This window comes from Saccopteryx leptura, chromosome 2, assembly GCF_036850995.1.
Source record: "Saccopteryx leptura isolate mSacLep1 chromosome 2, mSacLep1_pri_phased_curated, whole genome shotgun sequence".
Classification (NCBI taxonomy): domain Eukaryota; kingdom Metazoa; phylum Chordata; class Mammalia; order Chiroptera; family Emballonuridae; genus Saccopteryx; species Saccopteryx leptura.
In genome coordinates, this window is record NC_089504.1 from 39,662,924 (window position 1) to 39,689,104 (window position 26,181).

Consider the following 26,181-nt stretch of genomic DNA (forward strand, 5'->3'; position numbering starts at 1 on the left):
CACGCCCACCAGGGGCGATGCTCTGCCCATCTGGACGTTGCTCTGTTGCAACTAGAGCCATTCTAGCGCCTGAGGCAGCAGAGGCCACAGAGCCATCCTCAGCACCCGGGCCAACTTTGCTCCAATGGAGCCTTGGCTGCGGGAGGAGAAGAGAGAGACAGAGAGGAAGGAGAGGGGGAAGGGTGGAGAAGCAGATGGGCACATCTCCTGTGTGCCCTGGCCGGGAATCGAACCCGGGACTCCTGCACGCCAGGCCGACACTCTACCACTGAGCCAACCAACCAGGGCCAGCCACTTTTTTTTTTTATAAGTAAAAGGAGCATACTCTGGTCAGCAAACTGCGGCTCGTGAGCCACATGCGGCTCTTTGGCCCCTTGAGTGTGGCTCTTCCACCAAATATCACATGCGGGCACTACCTCAATAAGGAATGTACCTACCTATATAGTTTAAGTTAACAAATTTGGCTCTCAAAAGAATTTTCAATCGTTGTACTGTTGGTATTTGGCTCTGTTGACTGAGTTTGCCGACCACTGCTCTAAAATAACATAAAATAGTTTAATCAATATATAAGCCAGTGCCTGACCTGTGGTGGTGAAGTGGATGGAGCACTGACCTGGAATGCTGAGGTCACCAGTTTGAAGTCCCAGGCTTGCCCAGTCAAGGCACACACGAGAAGCAACTAGGAGTTGATGCTTCCCGCTCTTCCCCCCTACTTCTCTCTCCTCTCTCTAAAATCAGTAAATAAAATCTTTTAGGTCCTGGCTAGTTGGCTCAGTGGTAGAGCATCAGCCTGGCGTATGGATGTTTCAAGCTTGATTCCTGGTCAGGGCACAGAGGAAAAGCAACTATGTGCTTCTCTATCTCTCCCTTTTCTCTCTCTCTCTCTTCCCCTCCCACAGCCATGGCTCAGTTGGAGCAAGTGGACCCTGGACACTGAGGATGGCCCAGTTCAGGCATTAAAATAGCTTGGTTGTTGAGCAACGGAGCAACAGTTCCAGATGGGCAGAGCATCACCCCACAGGGGGCTTGCATGGTAGATCCCAGTCAAGGCACATGCAGGGGTCTGTCTCTCTGCCTCCCCAGTTCTCACTTAAGAATAATTTTTTAAAAATTTTTTAATAAAAAATAAAATCTTAAAAAAAAAATACATAAACTTGCAACATTATCAAGTATTACGTACTGTACATAATTGTATATGCTATCCTTTTATACAACTGGCAGCAGAGATTTACACCAGTAGTATCACAAATATAAAGTTATGCACTATACTATGACTTCATTAGGCAATAGGAATTTTCCAGGTCCATTATAATCTTATGGGACCACAACTGTGTATGTGATCCAATGTTGACCAAAACGTAGGTCCTCAAATAAGTTAATTCAATTCAACATTGTTTTGTTATAACACTGATGAGATGCCATAGAAACTTAACTCTTAGGGTTTTGTTTGTTTTTTTAAAGATTTTATTTATTGATTTTAGAGACAGGAGAGACACAGAAAGGCAGTGGGGGGAGGGGGAGAGAGTGAAGGAAGAGTGGGAAGCATCAACTTGTTGCTTCTCGTATATGTGCCTTGACCGGGCAAGCCTAAGGTTTCAAACCAGCAACTTCAGCATTCCAGGTTGATACTCTGTCCACTGCACCACCACAGGTCAGGCATTAACTCTTATTTTATGTCAGTTAGCCTATGGTAAAAATGGTTTTGTTATGTTGTTTCACTGAAAGTCACAGAACCTATCAAAGACATTAAGTAAGGATTTACTGTATATAAAATGGGAATAACAATAACCATACCTCGCAGGAGGATTCTATGTGACATTCTACGTAAAGTACGTGGCACTCAATAAATGTTAGTTACTAATACCTACATTACTGTACTAAGGATAATGGTGTGTATCTGCAGTTAAATAAAAAATTCAGTTTAGCTTTTTTTTTTTTTTAAGTTTTAGCACATTTTAAGTGCTCATTCAACTCATCCTGCCAACAGGGTCACAATAGTAATTCAATTTATTATATGCGTTATAACAAATATGTTTTTATATGTTATTAAAATAAATAAAAATGTTTAGACTACTATTTTCTATTTTAAATACATACTCAAAAAAAAAATACATACTCCAAAATCTCAGTTTTCTAATTCTCATATGGAAGAATATTTACTTAATATCAAACCTTGGCAATCTGAACTAACATTATCTCTTCAATTTAGTATCTACCATTCCATTCACTTCAAAATGAACTTATTAAATGTATATTAAGAAAAAACTTGAGGAACAATTTCTCGCTGAATAAAGTTGAAATCAATTAGTTATCTGTCAGAACACACTCAAAAAGGTTCAGTCTTAGATATCTATGTTATTCTATGTGAAACAGTCCAAAAGAAGTTCAGAAACATCATGAAAGAATTAAACCTTTTAATAAGATCATTCAGCAAGATGTAGTTCTGCAGTCCTAATCTCCGAATCTATAACTCTTCCTCATTATTTTCCAATAACAAGATTAGCTGTCTCACCTGTGGTGGCACAGTGGGTAGAGCATGAACCTAGAATGCTGGAGTCACTGGTTCCAGGCTCCAGGCTTGCCTGGTCAGGGCACATATGAGAAGTAACTGTGAGTTGATGCTTCCCGCTCTTGCCATCCCTCTTCTCTCTCTCACCTCTCTCTAAAATCGGTAAATAAAATATTTTTTAAAAAGATGCTGGCCCTGCACAGTGGATAGAGCATCAACCTGGGACACAGAGAATACAGGTTCGAAATCCTGAAGTCGCTGGCCTGAATGCGGGCTCACCAGCTTGAGTGCAGGGTCGCTGGCTTGAAGCCCAAGAACACTGGTTTGAGCAAGGGGTCACTGGCTCAGCTGGAATCCCCCTGTCAAGGCACATATGAGAAAGCAATAAATGAACAACTAAAGTGTCACAACTATGAGTTGATGCTTCTCATTCCTCTCCCTTCTTGTCTGTCTCTCTGCTTAAAAAATAATAAAAATAAAGTTTGCTGGCCCTGGCTGATTGGCTGTGGATATAGCATCAGCCCGGCGTATGAATGTCCTAGGCTCAATTCCTGGTCAAGGCACACGGGAGAAACTACAATCTGCTTCTCTCCCTCTCTCTCCCTTTTCTTCTCCCTTCTTTCCTTCTGGCTCAACTGGTTCAAGCATCGGCCCAGGTGCTGAGGTTAGCTTGGTTGGTTCAAGGGCACTGGTCTCAGGTGCTAAAAGTAGCTTGGTTGTGACCATCAGCCCCAGATGGGGTGGCTGGGTGGATCCTGGCTGAGGCGCATGCAAGAGTCTGTCTCACTATCTCCCCTCCTCTCATTTAAAAATTAAAATGCTTAAAAAAAAAAAAAAGCCCTGGCCGGGTAGCTCGGTTGGTTAGGGCATCATCCCAAAGTGCACAAGTTGCTGGTTCGATCCCCAGTCAGGGCACATACAGATACAAATGATATTCCTGTCTCTCTCTCTCTCCTTACCTCTCTCTAAAAATCAATAAAATAAACATTTAAAGAAAAATAAAAGAGGCCTGGCTTGTGGTGGTGCAGTGGACAGAGCAACGACCTGGAACACTGAAGTCGCCAGTTTGAAACCCTGGACTTGCCCAGTCAGGGTACACATGAGAAGCAACTATAAGTTGAAGCTTCCCACTCCTCTTCCACTGCACTGCCTTTCTTTCTCTCACTCTCTTTCCTGTCTCTAAAATCGACAAATTAGAAAAAAAGAAAAATAGGGCCTAACCTCCGGGTATCTACTCAAGGGATGACGCAGTGGACAGAGTGTCAACCTGGAATGCTAAGGACCCAGGTTTAAAGAGAGTCTTGGCTTGAATGCGGGCTCATCCAGTTTGAGCGCAGAATCACCAGCTTGAGCACTGGATCGCAGACATGACCAGATGGTCGCTGGCTCAGCTGGAAGTCCCCCCGCACAGTCAAGGCACATATGAAAAAGCAATCAATGGCCTGACTAGGCAGTAGCACAAAGGATACAGCGTCAGCCTGGGACACAGAGGACCCAGTTCCAAAACCCACAGGTCACCAGCTTGAGCATGAGTTCATCCTGCTTGAGAGCAGGGTCACTGGCTTGAGTGTGGGATCATACACATGACCCCATGGTTGCTGGCTTGAGCCAAATGTCACTGGCTTGAAGCCCAAGGTCGCTGGCTTGAACAAAGGGGCACTGGCTCGGCTGGAGCCTTCCCACCCCAGTCAAGGCACATATGAAAAAGCAATCAATGAACTACTAAGGTGCCACAATTCTGAGTTGATGCTTCTCACTGCTCTCCCTTCCTGTCTGTCCCTGTCTGTCTTTATCTCTTAAAAAAAAAAAACACACACACAGCCTGACCTGTGGTGGCGCAGTAGATAAAGCGTCAACCTGGAAACGCTGAGGTTGCCGGTTCAAAAAAAAACCCTGGGCTTGCCTGGTCAAGGCACATATGGGGAGTTGATGCTTCCTGCTCCTCCCCCCCTTCTCTCTCTCTTTCTCTCTCTCTCCTCTCTATAATGAATAAAATCTTAAAAAACAAAACAAAAAAACCCACGCCTGACCTGTGGTGGCAAAGTGGATAAAGCATCAACCTGGAGTGCTGAGATCGCCAGTTCAAAACCTTGGGCTTGCCCAGTCAAGGCACATACAGAAAGCAACTACTGCGAGCTGATGTTTCCCACTTCTCCCTCCTTCTCTATCTAAAGAGAGAAAAAAAAAGAGCTACCACATGACCCAGCAATATCTCTCTGGGTATCTACTCAAAAAATCTGAAAACATTTATACACAAAGACATTTGCACCCATATGTTTATCAGAATTATTCATGATGGCCAAGACATAAAAACAACCCGTGTTCCTCAATAGAGGATTAGATAAAGAGGATGTGATATATATGTACAATGGAATACTACTCAGCCATAAGAAATAATCAAATAATGGCATTTGCAACAACCTAGATGGACCTTAAGAATATTGTGCTAAGTGAAATACATAAATCAGAAAAAGCTAAAAATTTATGATTTCACACAAAGGTGGTATATAAAATTGAGACTCATGGACATAGACAAAAGTAAAGTGGTTAACAGAGGGAGGGGAAAGGAGCAAAGAGGGCCAAGTATACAGTAACGGAAAATTATTTGACTTTGGGTGATGGACATACAACGTAATGAACAGTTCAAATGCTACAGAGATGTTTACCTAAAATCTATGTGTTCAGCCTGACCGGGGTGGTACAGTGGACACGACACGGAGCACTCAGGTTCAAAACCCCGAGGTCACCAGCTTAAGCGCAGGCTCATCCAGCTTGAACACAGACTCGCTGGCTTGAGCGTGTGATCACAAACATGACCCCATGGTCACTGGTTTAAGCCCAAGGTCACTCACTGGCTTGAGCAAGGGGTCACTAGTTCTGCTGCAGCCTCCCAGTCAAGGCACATATGAGAAAGCAATCAATGAACAACTAAGATGCTGCAACATACAACTAATGCTTCTCATCTCTCTCCTTTCCTGTCTGTCCCTATCTGTCCCTCTCTCTGACTCCCTATCAAAAAAACAAACAAACAACCCTATATGTTCATATGGACCACTGTCACCCCATTAAATTTAATTCTAAATAATTTTTTTGAAATCCAGTCTGGTTTGTGGTATTGCAGTGGATAAGGCATTGACCGGGAATGCTGAGGTCTCCGGTTTGAAATCCTGAGCTAGCCCAGTCCAGGCACATCCATCAATCAATCAATGAACAACTAAAGAAGTACTATAGCCTGACCAGGCGGTGGCGCAGTGGATGGAGTGTCAGACTGGGATGTGGAAGACCCAGGTTCAAGACCCCAAGGTCACCAGCTTGAGCGTGGGCTCATCTGGTTTGAGTAAAAATTCATCAGCTTGGACCCAAGGTCGCTGGCTCAAGCAAGGGGTTACTCGGTCCGCTGAAGGCCAATGGTCAAGGCACATATGAGAAAGCAATCAATGAACAACTAAGGTGTCACAATGCACAACGAAAAACTAATGATTGATGCTTCTCATCTCTCTGTTTCTGTCTGTCCCTGTCTATCCCTCACTCTGACTCTCTGTCTCTGTAAAAAAAAAAAAGAAGTACTATAATAAAAATATAGGTTCCATGTAGTTTTAAAAAATAAACATAAAAAATAAACAGTTGCCTGACCAGGCGGTGGCGCAGTGGGTAGAGCATAGGACTGGGATGCAGAGGACCCAGGTTCGAGACCCTGAGGTTGCCAGCTTGAGTGCGGGCTCATCTGGTTTGAGCAAAAATCCCACCAGCTTGAACCCAAGGTCGCTGGCTCGAGCAAGGGGTTACTCGGTCTGCTAAAGGCCCGCAGTCAAGGCACATATGAGAAAGCAATCAATGAACAACTAAGGTGTTGCAATGCGCATTGAAAAACTAATGATTGATGCTTCTCATCTCTCTCCGTTCCTGTCTGTTTGTCCCTGTCTAACCCTCTCTCTGTCTCTGTAAAAAATAAATAAATAAACAGTTGATTTCCTTTTTTAGATTTGTTGATTTGGGGGGGTGAGAGAGGGAGGGAGGGAGGGAGGGAGGGAGGGAGAGAGAGAGAGAGAGAGAGAGAGAGACAGAGAGAGAGAGAGAGAGAAAGAAGGGGGAGGAAGAGTGGAATTATCAACTCTTCTCATTTGTGCCTTGACCAGGCAAGCCCAGGGCTTCAAACTTGCGACCTCAGCATTCGAGGTCAATGCCTTTTTTTTTTTTTTTTTTTTTTTTTTGTATTTTTCTGAAGCTAGAAACGGGGAGAGACAGTCAGACAGACTCCCACATGCGCCCGACCAGGATCCACCCGGCACGCCCACCAGGGGGCGATGCTCTGCCCACCAGGAGGCAATGCTCTGCCCCTCTGGGGCGTCGCTCTGCCGCGACCAGAGCCACTCTAGCGCCTGGGGCAGAGGTCAAGGAGCCATCCCCAGCGCCCGGGCCATCTTTGCTCCAATGGAGCCTTGGCTGCGGGAGGGGAAGAGAGAGACAGAGAGGAAGGAGAGGGGGAGGGGTGGAGAAGCAGATGGGCGCTTCTCCTGTGTGCCCTGGCTGGGAATCGAACCCGGGACTTCTGCACGCCAGGCCGACGCTCTACCACTGAGCCAACCGGCCAGGGCCTCCAGGTCAATGCTTTATCCACTGTGATACCACAGGTCAGTCTATCAGATTTCCTTTTTTTTGTTTTAATTTATATATATATTGTGTGTGTGTGTGTGTGTGTGTGTGTGTGAGAGAGAGAGAGAGAGAGACAGACAGACAGACAGACAGACACACCAGTTTGTTGTTTCACTCATTTATACATTCATGGGTTGATTCCTATATGTGCACTGACCCAAGATTGAACCTGCAAACTTGGCATTTCACAACCATAACCAACTGAACTACCAGGACGGAGTGAAAAATTATCAAAAGACTTCAATGCAAGGTTCTCTTACAACTAGGTCTTAAGTGCCCCCAGACTGATGACAATTTTAAGACTTCATGGTTCGTAAGACACATTCCAATATCAGAGAAGTTAAAAACAAGATAAATTTGCACCTTGAGATCAACCTTATAAGGCAGTGGTTCTCAAAGTGTGCTCCCTAGATGATTTCAAGGTGCGCCCTATGGTATTCCAGAGAAATATGTGCCTGTTGGGGACCAAAAAACCAACAGGGTTGTTGGAGTTTAGATTTTTAGGAGACAAGAGGTGTGGGGAATTGGCTGTAAACTGACAGCCCAACCCCCCACCTCACTTGCCTGATTAGGTTGCCAAGGCTGTTAAGCTGTGGTGCTGGATTGATTGTTTACACATGTTCCCCGGAAAGACTGGAGGCAAGTTTCTTCTATCCTTTGTTTGGTGTAAAGTTAAGATGATATGTATGGTGGGGGTTTTCTGCAGTCAACACAAGAGTAAAAAAGAGAGGAATTCTTCAATGTACTGATGAAGAAATGAGTTTGCCTTTCAAATACATGCCCAAACATTGAAGAAATCGCTAAGACACATCAGGCTCATGTTTCTCATAAACACAAGAATGAAAAAACTTAACACATTTGTGCTGGGACCTGCCAAATTTACTAAATCTTACTAAGAAAGTATCTATATATATAAAAAGATCACTTTTTTGTCTTTTTTTATTTTTTAACCCCTCTTTTTTACGAATTCTAAAAAGCATAACAAAAAATGTAACATAAAAGTGTTTCTTAATGTCAGAATAAATTTAATTTTGTCATATTTATTTTGTTTACCATAATAGCACACTTGGACTTTATTTTTTTTCTTTAATATTTGACTTTATTATTATAACATATTTCTCAGAAATTTGTATATAGTGTGACTACAATTATTTGTAGGATTTTAAATGTGCCCCGACTTTAAAAAGTTTGAGAACCACTGTTATAAGGTAAAAGCACATTCTATAAAATTGAGGTGTTATATGTGCCATGGGCAGAGGAGCATGCTTAATTACATTTATGCATCCCAAAACAGTTGGATATTAACTTTCAATTTACAATGTTGTCTTAGTTCTTTACCTTAGTTCACTTGAGACAACTTCAACTTGCAGAAAAGGTTATAGCTAAAAGCCCTAAGAGGTATTCTCAAAGTGAATGAGGAAAAATATCTAAGTAAGAAGTTTTTAAATGACCCATTATACAGTTAGTTTTCTTAATAATGTTACTTTTATAGTTTTAAAGTTGTATTTTAGTTGCCTATCAAATCCCCTATAAAAGGAATTCCTAACTTGTCATTTAACCCTCTGAAAATATATAGAAACTAGTTTAAGTGTGTCTATTTTTCCACAGAAAATTCATCAACTTCTCAAAAGGATCCATATATCAAAAAGACTAAGAATCACTTCTTTTTTTAAGAATCACTTTCTTAAGAGAATTGCTTCAACTACAAATTAAGACTTACAAAGTATTCTATAATCTGAAGGACATCGGCCCTGGCCAGTTGGCTCAGTGGTAGAGCGTCGGCCTAGTGTGCGGAGGACCTGGGTTCGATTCCCGGCCAGGGCTCACAGGAGAAGCGCCCATTTGCTTCTCCACCCCTCCCCCTCTCCTTCCTCTCTGTCTCTCTCTTCCCCTCCCGCAGCCAAGGCTCCATTGGAGCAAAAGATGGCCCGGGCGCTGGGGATGGCTCTGTGGCCTCTGCCTCAGGCGCTAGAGTGGCTCTGGTCGCAACATGGCGACGCCCAGGATGGGCAGAGCATCGCCCCCTGGTGGGCAGAGCGTAGCCCCATGGTGGGCGTGCCGGGTGGATCCCGGTCGGGCGCATGCGGGAGTCTGTCTGACTGTCTCTCCCTGTTTCCAGCTTCAGAAAAAAAATGGAAAAAAAAAAAATCTGAAGGACATCACCGGGCCAAAAGTTATATTGGGTTCTTTGTTTATTCTTTTGGGAGGGATGCAGAAAATAGATTCATTTCTTCTAGTACAAATTAAAATAATGCAATACCTTATTTAACAAAACTATTACTGAGTGTTAAATCTGATAAAAGAGTTCCTATTAAGAAAAACTTTGAATATGTAACAAATACTTTCTAATTTATCAGTTCTGAGTTTTCTAAAAATGGAACACACCTATATTTTATACCCACAGTCAGATTATTGAATGAAATTTCAACTACAAAAAGTTCACTGCTATACTTTTCGCTTTGTGTCACTTAAACTTTTATGTTAAGCACATTAGGAAAGAGGCACTCTCATTTCTGATCTCTAGAATCACTGCTATCATGCATTTAGATAATTAATGCAGCCTGACCAGGCGGTGGCGCAGTAGATAGAGCGTCGAACTGGGATGTGGAGGACCCAGGTTCGAGACCCCCAGGTCGCCAGCTTGAGCATGGGCTCATCTGGCTTGAGTAAAAGCTCACCAGCTTGGACCCAAGGTCGCTGGCTTGAGCAAGGGGTTACTTGGTCTGCTGAAGGCCCGCAGTCAAGGCACATATGAAAAAGCAATCAATGAACAACTAAGGTATCGCAACAAAAAACTGATGATTGATGTTTCTTATCTCTCTCCATTCCTGTCTGTCTGTCCCTATCTATCCCTCTCTCTCTCTCTCTGTCCCTGTAAAAAAATAAAAATAAATAAATAAAAAGATAATTAATGCAGGCATTCCAAAGAGGTTCAATACCAAAGCAGCCAGACTAAGTTAAGATCATTACCAGAAGTTTTTTTAAAAGAGAGTGTTTTTTAAAAGGAATAGGGTTAACTTATTAAATCATTAACTGCTGACTTGATGAATAATTAATTCTTCTAGTAACATAATAAAATTCCAACTTTCTCCACAATAGCAAAATTGTGGAGCAATTTTGGTGTTTTAAGCCATCTATCTCACTCTTGTATTTGGAAATGATTGACCCTTAGAGGAAAAATTCAAAGTAGTAAAGAAATTCACTTGGTGGCCTAATCTGTGGTGGCGCAGTGAATAAAGCATTGACCTGGAACTCTGAGGTCGCCTGTTCGAAACCCTGCGCTTGCTCTGTCAAGGCACATGAAGGAGTTGATGTATCCTGCTCCTCCCTCCTTCTCTTTCTCTCTCTCTCTAAAATGAATAAAGTCTTAAAAAATAAAGAAATTCATTTGGTAAATCAATGATGCTTTAGAAGGAGGTATTTCAAAGATGTGTTAACATAGATGCACAGAAACAATGACAGAGCTTGTTTTTCTTTTTTGTTTTTTTTTTTAAAGATTTTATTTATTCATTATAGAGAGGGGAGAGAGAGAGAGAAGGGGGAAGAACAAGAAGCATCAACTCCCATATGTGCCTTGACCAGGCAAGCCCAGGGTTTTGAACCAGCAACCTCAGCGTTTCCAGGTTGACGCTTTATCCACTGCGCCACCACAGGTCAGGCTATGACAGAGCTTGTTTAAGGTGAAGATAAACCTTTCATTAAAGAAGTTATAACCCTGCTCTGACCAAGTAGCTCACTTGGTTAGAGCATCACCCCCATACACCAAGGTTGCAGTTACATCCCCGGTCACAGAACTTACAAAAATCAACCAATAAATGCATAAATAAGTGGAACAAGTCAATCTCTCTCTCTCCCCTATCCTCTCTCCATAAAATCAATAAATTATAAAAAATTTTTTTAAGAAACTGGGCAAAAAGATAGCAAAATATCAAGACTACAGATGATTTTATAATAAGCAAAAAAATAGAAGAAACTAGGCCTGACCTGTGGTGGCGCAGTGGATAAAGCGTCGACCTGGAAATACTGAGGTTGCCGGTTCGAAACCCTGGGCTTGCCTGGTCAAGGCACATATGGGAGTTGATGCTTCCAGCTCCTCCCCCCCTTCTCTCTCTCTGTCTCTCCTCTCTCCCTCTCCCTCTGTCTCTCCTCTCCTCTCTAAAATGAATAAATAAAAAAATAAAATTAAAAAAAAAAAAAAATAGAAGAAACTACTTTGCCTATCATACATCCATACCCTCCCAAAGCTAAGAACCACACTGATTCTAGATATTAAAAAAAAAAAAAAAAAAATAGAAGCAGAATGAATAAAAAAATTTGTGAAATACAGGTCTCACAGTCTCTAGCACAACAGATTGGAGCCAATTATTTCATAGTGAAAAAGATCAGTTAGAAGGCCCTGGCCAGATAGCTCAGTTGGTTAGAGTACCATGCTAAAGCACAGAGGTTGCCGGTTTCAATTCATGGTCAGGACAAATACAGGATCAAATTGATGTTCCTGTCTCTCTCTAAAATCAATAAAATAAAAATTAAAAAAAAAAAATTTTTAAGCCTACTAATATGTAAAAGTTAAAGGAGTTACATTATGAAAAAGTATAAGAATTTTTTTGCTAAATAAGGAATAGAGTTTAACTTGAAAATAAATTATGTGTTGAAGAATTATAATTTGATAAGGGAGACTAGGGGCAAGAAACACTGGGTGCCAACTTTTTCTTTTTTTAAGATTTTATTTATTGATTTTACAGAGAGAGGAGGTGGGAATGAGAATTATCAACTCACAGGTGCTTCACTTTAGTTGTTTATTGCTCACTAGTCTTATGTGCCTTGACTGGGCCAGCCCAAGGTTTTGAACCAGTGACCTCAGTGGATGCTCTATCTACTGTGTCACCACAGGCCAGGTAGTTCTGTGCCAACTTTTAACTGTAGCTGTGGAACACACTAAAACCTTGTTTTAAGACAACGCTGTGAAATAAAAAACAATTGTTTAGGCCAGGGGTAGTCAACCTTTTTATACCTACCGCCCACTTTTGTATCTCTATTAATAGTAAAATTTTCTAACTGCCCACCGGTTCCACAGTAATGGTCATTTATAAAGTAGGAAAGTAACTTTACTTTATAAAATTTATAAAGCAGAGTTACAGCAAGTTAAAGCATAGAATAATTACTTACCAAGGATTTTATGTCGGATTTTCGCTAAGTTTGGCAGAATAAATCTTTATAAAACAACTTACTATAGTTAAATCTATCTTTTTATTTATACTTTGGTTGCTCCACTACCGCCCACCATGAAAGCTGGAACGCCCAGTAGTGGGCAGTAGGGACCAGGTTGACTACCACTGGTTTAGGCCATGGTTGAGTGGCTCAGTGGATAAAGCATCCTCCAGGCACACTGAGGTCGCAGGTTCAATAAACAGAGCATGTAGGAGAAGCAATGAATGAGTACACAACTAAATAGAACTACTAGGTGAAACAACAGTTGATGCTTCTGTCTCTCTACCTTTCAACACTCTCCCTTACCCTCTCTCAATGAAAAAAATTTTTAATTAAAAACTGTCGTTCCCCCTGCTCAAAATAAAGTTGTTTCTTAACTATACCTGTCTGCTATACTCTTTAGCAGCCAGGTACGCTTGGTCTCATACATGTGAAAAGAATTAAAAAAAAAATTTCTTTTTAATTGCCTGACCTGTTGTGGCGCAGTGGATAAAGCACTGACCTGGAATGCTGAGGTCGCCAGTTCAAAACCCTAGGCTTGCCTAATCTAGGCACATATGGGAGTTGATGCTCCTTGATCCTCCTCCCCTTCTCTCCCCTCTCTCTCCCTCTCCCTCCCTCTCTCTTTCTCTCTCTCTCCCATCTCTTTCTAAAAGTGAATAAATAAAACCTTAAAAAAAATTATTTAAAACTTATCACTAGTAGGCCCTGGCCAGGTAGCTCAGTTGATCAGAACGTTGTCCCAACATGCTGAGGTTGAAGGTTCCATCCTGTCAGAGCACACACAAGATCAACCAATGACAGCATCAATGAGTGGAACAACAAAGCAATGTATCTATCTCTCCCTCTCTCTCTCCCTCCCTCCCCCTTACTCTATTAAAAAAAGAAATCACTAGTGTTCAACTGTTCATGACCATAAATTTGCCTATTTCCAACGAAGGATCCGGGTCAAAGTGATCATTTGCTTCTCTTTCCCTCGCTCTCCCCCTTTCTCCCTCTCTTCCTCTCTTGCAGCCAGTGGCTTGATTGGTTCAAGCGTAGGCCCGGGTACTGAGGATAGAGGTTGGTTGATCTGAGAATGTCACTTGCAGGAGCAGAGGATAGCTGGGTTGATTTGAGAGCACTGGCCACAGATGGGGGTTGCCAGGTGGATACTGGTCAGGGTGAATACAGAAATCTATTTCCCCTCCTCTCACTTTAAAAAAAGAAAAAAAAGAAAGGATTGAAATTAAAAAGCATTTAATTTAAATCTGTATAGGGACTCCTCTTTACATACTACCTATATTCCAAACTGAGAGGGCTCTCCACATTCCTTTCACAGTTGCTTAAACAAAAATAGTACAATTTGAAAACAATTTTTTTAAACAAACTCCATTGGGGTGACAGTATTCTAACTAGTACCCATTTCCTTGACTATCAATGATACATTTGAAAAACAATACTTTTTGGAAATTAAACTTTACTCCACTAAATTGGGCAAGTAAATTTTGCTAAATAATGCTCTGTTAGAAGTTACTGCATAAATTTGATTTTGTGCAACTAATTTTTCCAGTATCTATAAATGAAAATTTGTACTTGACAAGTTACTTAGTAATTTTAAATATCTCCTTCTGAAAAAGTATAGTGTATGGTGATCATAAAAAATAAGACATACAGTTGGTAAGGGTACTACTGCTCTTACACAATATTCCAAAAACGGGCTTTTATTAGGTATTCAGTGACTACAAGAGGTGTGAATATTAAACATTCCCCTCTCAATTCTTCACATTTCCTACCAAACTGACCCAATTTCTAGCCTGAATCTGAGTCTTCCATCTTGAGAAAAGTAAAAAATAAAAAGTAATTGGGTAGTCCTAAAAATACACACCATAACTACATGACTTAAGACACTCATTTGAAACTTTTGCCAAGATAGCACCTCCTTTCAAAACAAACTACAACTGACTCACTGCTCTAGTTTACTTCATTTTGGAAATAAAAAAAGGATTCCTTAGCACTAATTTCCCTGTGTCTGTAAGCCACCATTTAAAACGTTCAATCTTAAATCTGTAATTCATCCCTTCAAACATGGTAGAAAATTAAATTTTAAAAAAAAAATTCAGTATTTCCAAGCTATATCTACCATGAAATTAAAAAATACCACCAGATTCAAAAATGTTCTAAAGTCATGAAAAACAATGAGAACAATGTGTATGGTCACTTGAAACCATCACCACACTTCAGATGATACTTTTAATCTCTGAGACCACCCATTCGCTAGAGTTAAGCACCTGAGCAAAGGGTTTCAATGCCGTCTCACTTAAGTGGGAAACTATCAATCTCCCTACATAACAAGTTCCACCCTCGGTGGATATCTCTACATGTAGGAACATCAACAACAATAAAAAAAAAAAGCCCGTGAAGTTGGTGGCAGAGTGAGGACAAAGGGCATTTTGAAACACCACAGAAGTAAATAGAAGAGGGCAGACAGGAGGCTAAATTAAAGTTCCCTCAGTGTATAAAGGCAAGAAAACCGAAGGTACCCTTGGTTTTCACCCCTGGGCTCCTCGTATTTTTCACTATCGCCCACTGGAATGCAAAGTTGGAACTACCGTTCCGCAGAAGCGCATCAAACCCTCAAAATGTCAGGTCACCAGGCAGCCTCTAGAATGACAGGCTAATACCCCTCCCCCACCCCCACCCCCCAAAAAAGAAAGGTCCAATCCGGTAAGTGCAGGTCACTCTGCCCTCTGGGGCAGTTCCAGCCGGCGCAAGGATGGCTCTGATGAGAGGACGAGAGGGGGAAGACTGACCACCTTTCTTGCCTTACACCCTCAGCTGAGGAAACAAAACAAAGCCAGCCCTCCTTCTCTCCGGGTCGTCTCTACCCTAGCCAAAGAGGTTTCCCCATTTCCCGGTGCAGCCTGGCCTCCCGCCCCCGCCCCCAGGACAAAAGAAAAGGCACTGGGTGAGCAAGGCCTTCCTGCCTCCACCGGCGGGGGGAGGGTGCTGCCGAGGTGAGGAGCCCCCTCGGCTCACAAGCGCTCACACTCTTGGCCCCGAAAACAGCCGAAAGCGGCGGGGAGCACAGGCCTCCGCAGGGGAAGCCTGGTCTGGGCGGGGTTGGGGGTACCTTGAAGTAGCCGCCTTCGTAGAGGGTGTTGGGGGGTCCGAAGATGGCAACCTCCCAGTTGTAGAGGTCGGACTCATCCACCAGGGTGATCCGGAAGCCCTCCACTGGTTCCTCCTGCAGGGATTTCAGCTCCAGCATCAGGGCCTTCTGCGAGCTGGTCATCTGCTGCTGGGCCATCGCGGCGGCGGCGGCGGTGGCGCCGGGCCGGGGCCCCAGTCCTCACGCACCGGCCGAGCCGGACCAGGCTCCTCCCCTCGGCTCGCCCTCGGGCCGGGCCGCACCGGGCCCCTGTCTTCACACACCCGGCGGGCCGGACCAGGCCCGAGACGGCCCGTGGGCCGGCCCGGGTCCTCCTCACACACGACGCGGGCCGGGCCGGGCCCTTCTCCTCACACTCGGGCCAGGTGGGGGAAGGGGTTGAGGGAGTTAAGGGAATTCGCTCCGGCTCCCGATCTCGGTCCCGGGCCTCCCCCCCCCCGGAGGGGGCCTCAACTTGGGGGGGGAGGAGAAAAGGTGGAAGCGGAGAAAGGCGGTGGAGGACCGGCGATGGTGAGGTGAGGGGGCCGGGCCGGCCCGGGAGCGCCGCGCTCGCTCGCCCTCTTGTTCTTCTCAGGGGCCGCCGGGCCGGAGGGCGCGCGGGGCCGAAGGGCAGGAGAAGCGCAGCGCGCAGGGGGTCTCGCAGCGGCGGCGCGGGGGGAGGGGCAGCGGCGGCGGCGGCGGAGGAGGAGGAGAATAGAGAGCGCCTCGCGCCGCGGGAGCGACGGAGCCGAGAAGGAGGAGGGAGGGAGAGAGGGAGGAGGGGCGCGCGCCGGGAGGGGACGGCTCTCGGCGACTGGCAGCCCAATGCGCGTGCGCGTGCACGCACCCCTCCCTCCTCCGCCCTCCTAGTCGTCCTCCTCCTCCTCTTCCCACTTCCCCGCCTCCTCTCCACCGCCCAGCGCGGTGGAAGTGCTTTGTGACGCTGGCCCTTGTTACCCTCCCGTGAAGGGCCAAGTGGCATTGGGGGCCGAGGGTGGCCTCAGGGGGTGTCCTTGCCCCCACAATGATGTTTCTGCGGCTCGACGCCCTGGTTTCCAAGGAGTGCTGGGGAAGGAACCTCTGGTAGAGCTATAAGCGCCCTTTCCCTCTAAGTGTATCCCCAGGACGCCTTAGGCATCCTCCCAGGAGACCGAGTCTTCTGCAGGACCCTCCGCGTAAACATAGTTTGAAGTCCCTGCGCTCAGTAGGTGCTTGACAAGAATGTGCGGAGAATGTGGGCCTTATCAGTAGGAACAAGTGTCCCGTTATCTTTCTTTTTTTTTCTTTTATTTCTCTCTCCCCCCCTTCTTTTTTCTTTCCTTCCTTCCTTCCTTCCTTCCTTCCTTCCTTCCTTCCTTCCTTCCTCCCTCCCTCCCTCCCTCCCTTCCTTCCTTCCTTCCTTCTTTCCTTTCTTCTTTCCTCCCTTCCTTCCTTCCTTCTTTCCTTTCTTCTTTCCTTCCTTCCTTCCTTCTTTCCTTCTTTCCCCCCCCCTCTCTCTCTCTTTTCTCTTCCCTCCCTCCCTCGCTCCCTTCCTTCCTTCCTTCCCCCAACACCTCTTCTGCAGATTCAGCCTTCATGCCAGTGTGTCCTTGGAGGGCAGTAAGTGCCCACGTGGGGTGGTGGGGGGGGGGGACGGGGCCAGTTTCATCAAGAAATGGGGAAGGCAGATGGACCAGCTTCTACTTCCCTTCTTAACTACAAAGAGGAAGCTGTGGGAAATAGAGAAATAATACTAGGCTAAACCTAGGTTCCAGGCCTTTCTCTCTCTCTCTCTCTCTCTTTTTTTTTTTTTTAAGTGAAAGAGAGAGAGAGGCTGGGAGAGAGAGACAGGAAAATCAATCTGCTCTTGTATGTACCCTGACCCGGGAATGGAACTGGCAACCTCCGTGCTTCTGGACCTCGCTCCAACCAACAGAGTATCGCGCCAGGGCTCCTGGCCCCTCTCTTATTTGGGGCAGTGCTCTGGGGATCCCTGGGTTTACCTATTTGTAAAATGAAGTACTGTGGGTAAACTTGGACCCTGTACAGATCCTTTCAGCCTGAAGGTCTAACCTGGAACTGAGGGACTTTTAAGATAATCATGCTGAAGTGAGATGTGGAGATAGTCTATAATCCCCATGATTTAGATTTATCCTTTTTTCTCTCTCTTCTCTCTCTCTCTCTTTCTCTCTCTTTCGTTTTATTTAAAGTGAGAGTGTATTAGTGAAGTATGGAGACAGAGAGAGTGGCTATTCCACAAGCAGAGCAGCCCTTTTCCTCTTAAGAAGACATATCCTAGCCTGACCTGTGGTGGCGCAGTGGGATAAAGCGTCGACCTGGAACACTGAGGTCCCCAGTTTGAAACCCTGGGCTTGCCTGGTCAAGGCACGTATGGGAGTTGATGCTGCCTGCTCCTCCCCCTTCTCTCTCTCTCTCTCTCTCTCTCTCTCTCTCTCTCTCTTCTCTGAAAATTGAATAAAGTCTTAAAAAAGAAAAGAAGGCATATCCCATGATAATGTTTCCTTGAAAACCCACAAACTGTTTGAGTGCCAGCCACACACTTAGAATTTGGGGATCAGAACGATCTTGGCTCCACCATTTTCATTGTATTACCTCTTCCTTTTTCATCAGCCTCTATAAAACAGGGTTAATTATACCTAACATAAGAACTTGTAAAAATTAAATGAGATCATCTCATATACAAGGTTTAGCACAATGACTGGTGCATGGTAAATGACCCATAAATAGGAAATTTAAATAAATAAAAAATAATTTAAAGGCATAGCTATTATTCTGGATACAACTCCCTCCATTATTTAATAGACTTTTTTTCAACAGTTTTAGAGTATAGAAAAATTGAGATTAATACAGACAGTTCCCATATTTTTCCAAAGGCTTCCAATTTCCCCTATTTTTTAATTAATTTATTTTTTTAAATTAATTTTAATGGGGTGACACTGATAAATCAGGGTACATATGTTCAGAGAAAACATCTCTAGGTTATTTTGACATTTGATTATGCTACATTCCCATCACCCAAAGTCCAATCAATTTCCCCTATTTTTAACATCTTACATTATTATTATACATGTATTATTACAATTAATAAACTAATATTGATATACAGAGTGGGCCAAAAGTAGGTTTACAATTGTGAATATGCAATAGTTTATTTTTGCATTATTATTTCTAACTATTCTATTATTTTCCATATGAACAACTGTAAACCTACTTTTGCCCCACCCTGTATTACTAATTAAGATCTTTACTCACATTTTTTATTTATTTTAGATTTTATTTATTCATTTTAGAGAGGAGAGAAAGAGAGAGAGAAAGGGAGGAAGAGCAGGAAGTACCAACTCCCATACGTGCCTTGACCAAGCAAGCCCAGGGATTTGAACTGGCAACCAGGCTATTCACATCTTTTAACTTTTATTTTTATTAAAAATTTTATGTTAACATGATTTCAAGTGTCCTACACAATATCACACCCTGAATCCCCCACAATGTGCCCTCCATTTTACCCCTTTCCCCCTCCCTCCTACTTCCTTCCCCTCTTTCCCTCTGGGACTTGCTGCCCTGTTGTTTGTATCTATGTGTTATATATATATATATAATTTGGCCAATCCCTTCACCTTCCTTGATCTCATTCTCTCCTCCCCTTTCCCTCTGACAGCTGTCTTTCTGTTCCTTGTGGCCCTGCCTCTGTTCTATTTTGTTTCTCAGTCCATTGTATTCGTTAGATTACACATATAAGTGAGATCATATGCTATTTGTCTTTCTTTGCCTGGCTTATTTCACTTAGCATAATAATCGCTGGGTCCATTCATGCCATTGCAAAAGGTAAGATTCCCTTCTCTTTCATGGCTACATAGTATTCTATTTTGCTCACATTTTTCGTGGGTTTTTTTTTTTAAGACTTTATTTTACAGAGAGAGGAGAAAGAGGGGGGAGGAACAAGAAGTATCAACTTATAGTTGATTCACTTTAGTTGTTCATTGATTGTTGTCTGTGCCTTGACTGGGCAAGCCCGGGGTATCAAACCAGCAACCTCAGCATTCCAGGTCATTATCTATCCACTGTGCCACCACAAGCCAGGCTACATTTTTTTTAGTTTTTACCTAATGCTCTTTTTCTGTTTTAAGATCCCTTCTTGAACACCATGCTATATTTAATTTAATTTTCATGTTTTGTAAGATTCCTCTTGATGTGGCAGTTTCTAAGATTTACTTGTTTTTGATGACCTTGGCAGTTTAGAAGAGGACTAAGTTAAGTATGCTGTAGAATGTTCCTCAATTAGGATGAGTGATGTTTTTCTCATAATTAAACTTAGGTTATGGTGTTTGGAAGGGAAGATCATAGAGGTAAAATAACATTTTCATCACATCATATTGAGGACACATAATATCAACATGACTTATCAGTGTTGCTATTGACCTCAATCACCTGGCTGAGGTAGTGTGTCAGGTTTCTCCACTATAAAGTTACTTTTTTTTTAACCTCTGTTCAATATCGTACTATTTAGAAGGAAGTCACTATGCACAATCCACACTGAAGGAACCTCTTTATTTTTCTCAGATATGAGGTCTCAGTATTTTAAAGAATCCTTCCCACCTTGGCTTGATAGTTCCATTGGTTAGAGCTTTGTCTGAAAATGCAGAGGTTACCAGTGTGATCCACAGTCAGGGCACATAGAGGAACAGATCAATGTTTCTCTCTCTCTCTCTAAAATCAATAAGTAAAAAAAAAACTTTTTTGCCCTGCCCAGATAGCTCAGTTGCTTAGAGCATCACCCTGAAGTGCAGAGGTTGCCAGTTAGATCCCAGTCAGGGTACCTATAGGAACAGATCGATGTCACTGTGTGTGTGTCTCTCCTTTCTTCTCTCTCTAAAATCAATAAATAAAAATTTTAAAAAAGGAAAAGATTGATGTTCCTGTCTCTCTCTTTCTCTCTCTTTCTTACTCTCTCACTAAAATCATTAAGTAAAAATTATTCACCTGACCGGTAGTGGCACACTGGATAGAGCATTGACCTGGTACAATGAGTCCCAGATTTGAAACCCTGAGGTCACCATCTCGAGCACAGGCTCACCAATTTGAGCATAGGGTCGCCAGCTTGAGTGTGGGATCATAGACATGATCCCATCCATGATCACTGGCTTCAGCCCAGGGTCGCTGGCTTGAGCAAGGGGTCACTGACTCAGCTGGAGCCCCTCCCAGGAAAGGCACATATGAGAAGCAATCAATGAACAACTAAAATGCCACAACTATGAGTTGATGCTTCTCATCTCTCTCCTATCTTCTCTCTCTCTCTCTCAAAAAAAAAAAAAAAAAAAAAATTAAAATTTTAAAATAATCTTTACTAAGTTAATGTTAAAAAATAAAAAAGGATAATTCCCTAGTTCCCAACTCTACTCTGTACATCTTGAGGCCACTGGAATTAGAGCTCACTTCAGAGGAGGGGGAGGGTTTGAGTCAAAGCAGCTCTTCCTCCCAAAATGATGGTGTATGACTGGTTCTAGCTTCCTCTCTACCACTCAATTTAGGGACAAGACGATTGCTGACCTGGAAACGTGGGAGATGATGTTGACACCTTTAATAACAAGACTATGAGTAGACAAATAAGCAGAAAGTTCATCTTCAAAGCAGTACACCCACATAAACTCATCACAGCCCCACCCTGACCCAGAAGATGGTAGATCCTTAGTAATTCACTGGAACACACACCTGGCACCCCAACCGGAAGCTGCTCCCTGGGCACTGATTAACTCACAAACTCATACTAAGTATCCACAGTGGCCATGGCTGTAAGCTGGAAGGCTAATAAACATACACCTGTCTCAGAGGCTTATGGCCCAGGGTGTTAATAAGTTGTGTACTTAAGGTTCTACATTCTCAGGTCAGAGGAACTAAAATTCCACAGAACTTGCTTAATGTCTTTAATCCTAGCAGGTAAGACATTGTTTATTGGTAGGTTGCAACTGTGTCTTATTCATGCCTGGATAGTCAGCAACCAGCACACTGTCTGACACAAAGTGGACACTCAATAATTTTTCTCATGGGCTCACAACCAAGGACAGGAAGACAACCATTAACAATAATAACAAATCACAAATGGAACCCCCATCCTCCACCCCTCCACCTCCATGTCTAAGAGGATCTCTCAGATACCTAGCACATGCTCAAGATTATAAATTTCATGACTACAGGCCTTGTTCATAACCATATACAAGTGCCTACAATACTTAACAAATAATAGGTACTCAAAAGATTTGTCAAAAAAAAAGAATGGTGCCTAACCTGACCTGTGGTGACAGTGAATAAAGTGTCAACTTGGAATGCTGAGGTCACCGATTTTAAACCCCAGTCAGGGTACATACAAGAAGCAACTACTATAAGTTGATGCTTCCTACTCCACCCCACTTCCTCCCTCTCTTCTCTCTCTTTAAAAAATCAGTAAAATATTTTATTTTTTAAATGAATTGCAGAAACAATTTCCTAGAACTTTCTCATGTTGTTTCATAATAAGTAGAGATTATCTTGACTGATTGGTGCCCTCTGGTGGTAAAGAAAACAGGATATTTACTCAGTCTCTGTGGCATCACCTGGTACTCTACAGAGCTCTTCTGAAGAATCAATTACCTTTCTAGCAAAGAGAAAAGATATGGAAATCTTGGTAAGATAAATAAAAGGGAAGAATATTTGCTTTAGAAAAGTTCATTTTGCCTGACCTGTTGTGGTGTAGTGGGTAAAGCATTTGACCTGGAATACTGAGGTCACTGGTTCAAATCCCCAGGCTTGCCTAGTCAAGGCACATACAAGAAGCAACTATTATGAGTTGATGCTTCCTGCTCCTCCCCACTCCCTTTTCTCTTCCAGAGTTTCTCTCCTCTCTAAAAATCAATAGTCTTCCTTTAAAAATGGTAAAGAGGCCCTGGCCGGTTGGCTCAGTGGTAGAGCGTCGGCCTGGCGTGCAGAAGGCCCGGGTTCGATTCCTGGCCAGGGCACACAGGAGAAGCACCCATCTGCTTCTCCACCCCTCCCCTTCTCCTTCCTCTCTGTCTCTCTCTTCCCCTCCTGCAGCCGAGGCTCCATTGGAGCAAAGGTGGCCCAGGCGCTGGGGATGGCTCCTTGGCCTCTGCCTCAGGCGCTAGAGTGGCTCTGGTCGCAACAGAGCGACACCCCGGAGGGGCAGAGCATCGCCCCCTGGTGGGCAGAGCGTCGCCCCCTGGTGGGCGTGCCGGGTGGATCCCAGTCGGGTGCATGCGGGAGTCTGTCTGACTGTCTCTCCCTGTTTCTAGCTTCAGAAAAATACAAAAAAATAAAATAAATAAAAATGGTAAAGAAAAAAGAGGCCTGACCTGTGGTGGCTCAGTAGATAAAGCTTTGACCTGAAACACTGAGGTTGCAGATTCAAAACCCCAGGCTTGCCTGGTCATGGCACATATAGGAGTTGACGCTTCCTGTTCCTCCCCCCTTCTTTCTCTCACTCTCTCTCTCTCTCCCTTCTCTAAAATGAATAAATAAAATTTTTTAAAAAGAAAAATTAATTCTGATCTTACCGTCAATCAGCATATATAGCATCTTTTTCGTAACACATGTAAAATTTTTTCATTTGTCCTTTTTTTTAATTGATTGATTTTAGAGAGAGACAGAAACATAGATCTGTTCCTATATGTGCCCTGTCTGGGGATCAAACTGGCAAACTCTGCGCTTCGGGACAAAGCTCTAACTAACTGAGCTATCTGGCCAGGGCAATGCATGTAAATCTTGAATAGTGCTTTTAAGGAGCCACAATTTTCCTTTAATAACAACTAACATTTGTTGTACGGCAGTGTGTGAAAACCTCTTTATAAGCAGTAGTGTCCTATTCTTCACAAAAGTCCACAACATGGTCATTACTACAGTATCTATTTAACTGTGTATAATAAGTCTTAGAGATGTTAAGAAAGTCACCCACTGTCACACAGTAAATAAATGGGAGAACCTGGAGTTGAACCTTGGCCATCCCACTTTAGTGTAACTGTTCCTTACCACCATACTATAATTCAGAGGTCCCCAAACTTTTTACATAGGGGGCCAGTTTACTGTCCCTCAGACTGTTGGAGGGCTGGACTATAAAAAAAACTATGAACAAATCCCTATGAACACTGCACATATCTTATTTTAAAGTAAAAACACAAAACGGGAACAAATACAATTTTAAAATAAAGAACAAGTAAATTTAAATCAACAAACAGACCAGTATTTCAATGGGAACTATGGGCCTGCTTTTGGCTAATGAGATGGTCAATGTGCTCCTCTCACTGACCACCAATGAAAGAGGTGCCCCTTCTGGAAGTGCAGTGGGGGCCGGATAAATGGCCTCAGGGGGCCGCATGCAGCCCGCGGGCCGTAGTTTGGGGACCCCTGCTATAATTCTTCTGGTCTAATATGCCCATAGCAATTGGTGCAGATCATTACTCCAATACTATATTGCAATTATTTATTTACATTTCTCCCAAGCTCTGAGATGCTCTTGAGAAATAACCAATTCACTCAACAAATATTTATTGAGTGTGTGCTATGTGACAGGCCCTGTGCTAAATTCCAAGGATACAGTAGTGAATGAGACAGAAATGATGGGTCCTGCCATCATGGAGCTTACATCCTAATGGGTGAGACAGACAAAAACAAGAATTAGTAGACAATACCATTGTGAATTTTGGTGAATACTAATAAAGGTATTTAAGGGGACAAAACTGAAAATATTAGGGTGGATGCAATTTTAAATGGAGGCAGGGCAGGGACAGAAGAAGCCTTTATGAGGTTATATTTAAATGAGTTGAGGAATCAGCCTAAGATTTGTGAAGGCAAGAGTATTATTCTCAATTTCTGGCTGGTGCTCGTATGTCTTATTTATCCTTGACACTTGAGCACAGGACTTGACATTTCTTAAGAGTCATCAATGTGGGATGAGTAGTCAACTAATCTCTCAGCTCGTTGGAGTTCCTCAGACTTGAACAGTTCTGCTTTCTCCTCTCAGTCAATTCAAACTCAAATCATACTTCAAGTATTAGCACAAGCATCATCTCCAGGAAACCTTCCTTAACAATCAAAGTGCTCTTCAGCTGTAAAGAAAGAAAACCTGCCATATGTGACAACATGGATGAACATTAAAGGCATTATGCTAAGTGAAACAATTCAGAGAAAGACAAATACTGTATGATCTCATATATATGTAGAATCTCAAAAAGCAACACTCATGGAAACAGGGTAGACTGGTGGTTGCCAGGGGCTGGGGAGAGGGGGAAATGAGATGATGTTAGCTAAAGGACACAAACTGCTAGTTACAAGGAGAATAAATTCTTGGGGTGTAATGTACAGCATGATGACAACAGTTAATATACTGTATTGTAGCCTGACCAGGTAGGTGGTGGTACAGTGGATAGAGCATCAGACTGAGACGTGGATGACCCAGGTTCGAAACCCCAAGGTCACTGGCTTGAGTGTAGGCTCATCTGGCTTGATCACGGGCTCACCAGCTTGAGTGAGGGATCACTGGCTTGAGTGTGGGATCATAGACATGACCCCATGGTTGCTGGCTTGAGCCCAAATGTTGCTGGTTTGAAGCCCAAGGACACTGGCATGAGCAAGTGGTCACTTGCTCTGCTGTAGCCCCCCAGTCAAGGCACATATGAGAAAGCAATCACTAAACAACTAAGTAGCTGCAATGAAGAATTGATGCTTCTCATGTCTCTCCCTTCCTGTCTGTCTGTCCCTCTCTCTGACTCCTTGTCTCTGTAAAAAAAAAATTATTTAAAAAATATATATACTATATTGTATACTTGAAACTTGTTAAGAGAGTAGCTCTTAAATGTTTTCACCATCACCATCACCACCACCACAACAAATGGTTGTTATGTGAGGTGAAGGCTGTGTTAAATACGTTAACTAACCGTATTGTGGTAATCATTTTGAGATATATACATGTAACAAATCATCACATTGTATACCTTAAACTTAAACAATGATATCTGTCAATCATATTTCAATAAAGCTGGGGGAAAGACAATCAAAACATTCTGAGGAGTATTTAAGATCTTGTTCTTCAAAATATGTTGTCAGTTTGGTTCAAACAAACATTAAAAAAAAATTCTGACCTGACCAGGCAGTGGCACAGTGGATAGAGCGTCAGACTGGGATGGGTAAGACCCAGGTTCGAGGCCCCGAGGTCGCCACCTTGAGCGCGGGCTCATCTGGTTTGAGCAAAAGCTCACCAGCTTGAGCCCAAGGTCGCTGGCTCGAGCAAGGGGTTACTCGGTCTGCTGAAGGCCCATGGTCAAGGCACGTATGAGAAAGCAATCAATGAACAATTAAGGTGTCGCAATGCACAACGAAAAACTAATGATTGATGCTTCTCATCTCTTCGTTCCTGTCTGTCTGTCCCTGCCTATCCCTCTCCCTGATTCTCTCTGTCTCTGTTAAAAAAAAAAATTCTGGCCTGACCTGTGGTGGCGCAGTGGATAAAGCGTCAACCTGGAAATGCTGAGGTTGCTGGTTCGAAACCCTGGGCTTGCCTGGTCAAGGCACATATGGGAGTTGATGCTTCCAGCTCCTCCCCCCTTCTCTCTCTTTGTCTCTCTCTCCCTCTCTGTCTCTCTCTCTCCCTCTCTGTCTCTCCTCTCTAAAAATAAATAAATGAAATAAAAAATTAAAAAAA

The 26,181-nt window shown here is 43.3% G+C and overlaps 1 protein-coding gene across 1 annotated transcript in view; it reads right to left on the reverse strand.

The window, feature by feature from the left end:
• UBE2R2 (ubiquitin conjugating enzyme E2 R2) overlaps window positions 1-16,267 on the reverse strand; it is a 128,285-nt gene extending 112,018 nt beyond the window's left edge. The window contains exon 1 of the mRNA XM_066367836.1: window positions 15,483-16,267. Coding sequence (XP_066223933.1) covers window positions 15,483-15,659 — 177 coding nt within the window. The 5' untranslated portion in view covers window positions 15,660-16,267. The remainder of the gene's footprint in view (window positions 1-15,482) is intronic.
• Between the last annotated feature and the right edge of the window lie 9,914 nt (window positions 16,268-26,181).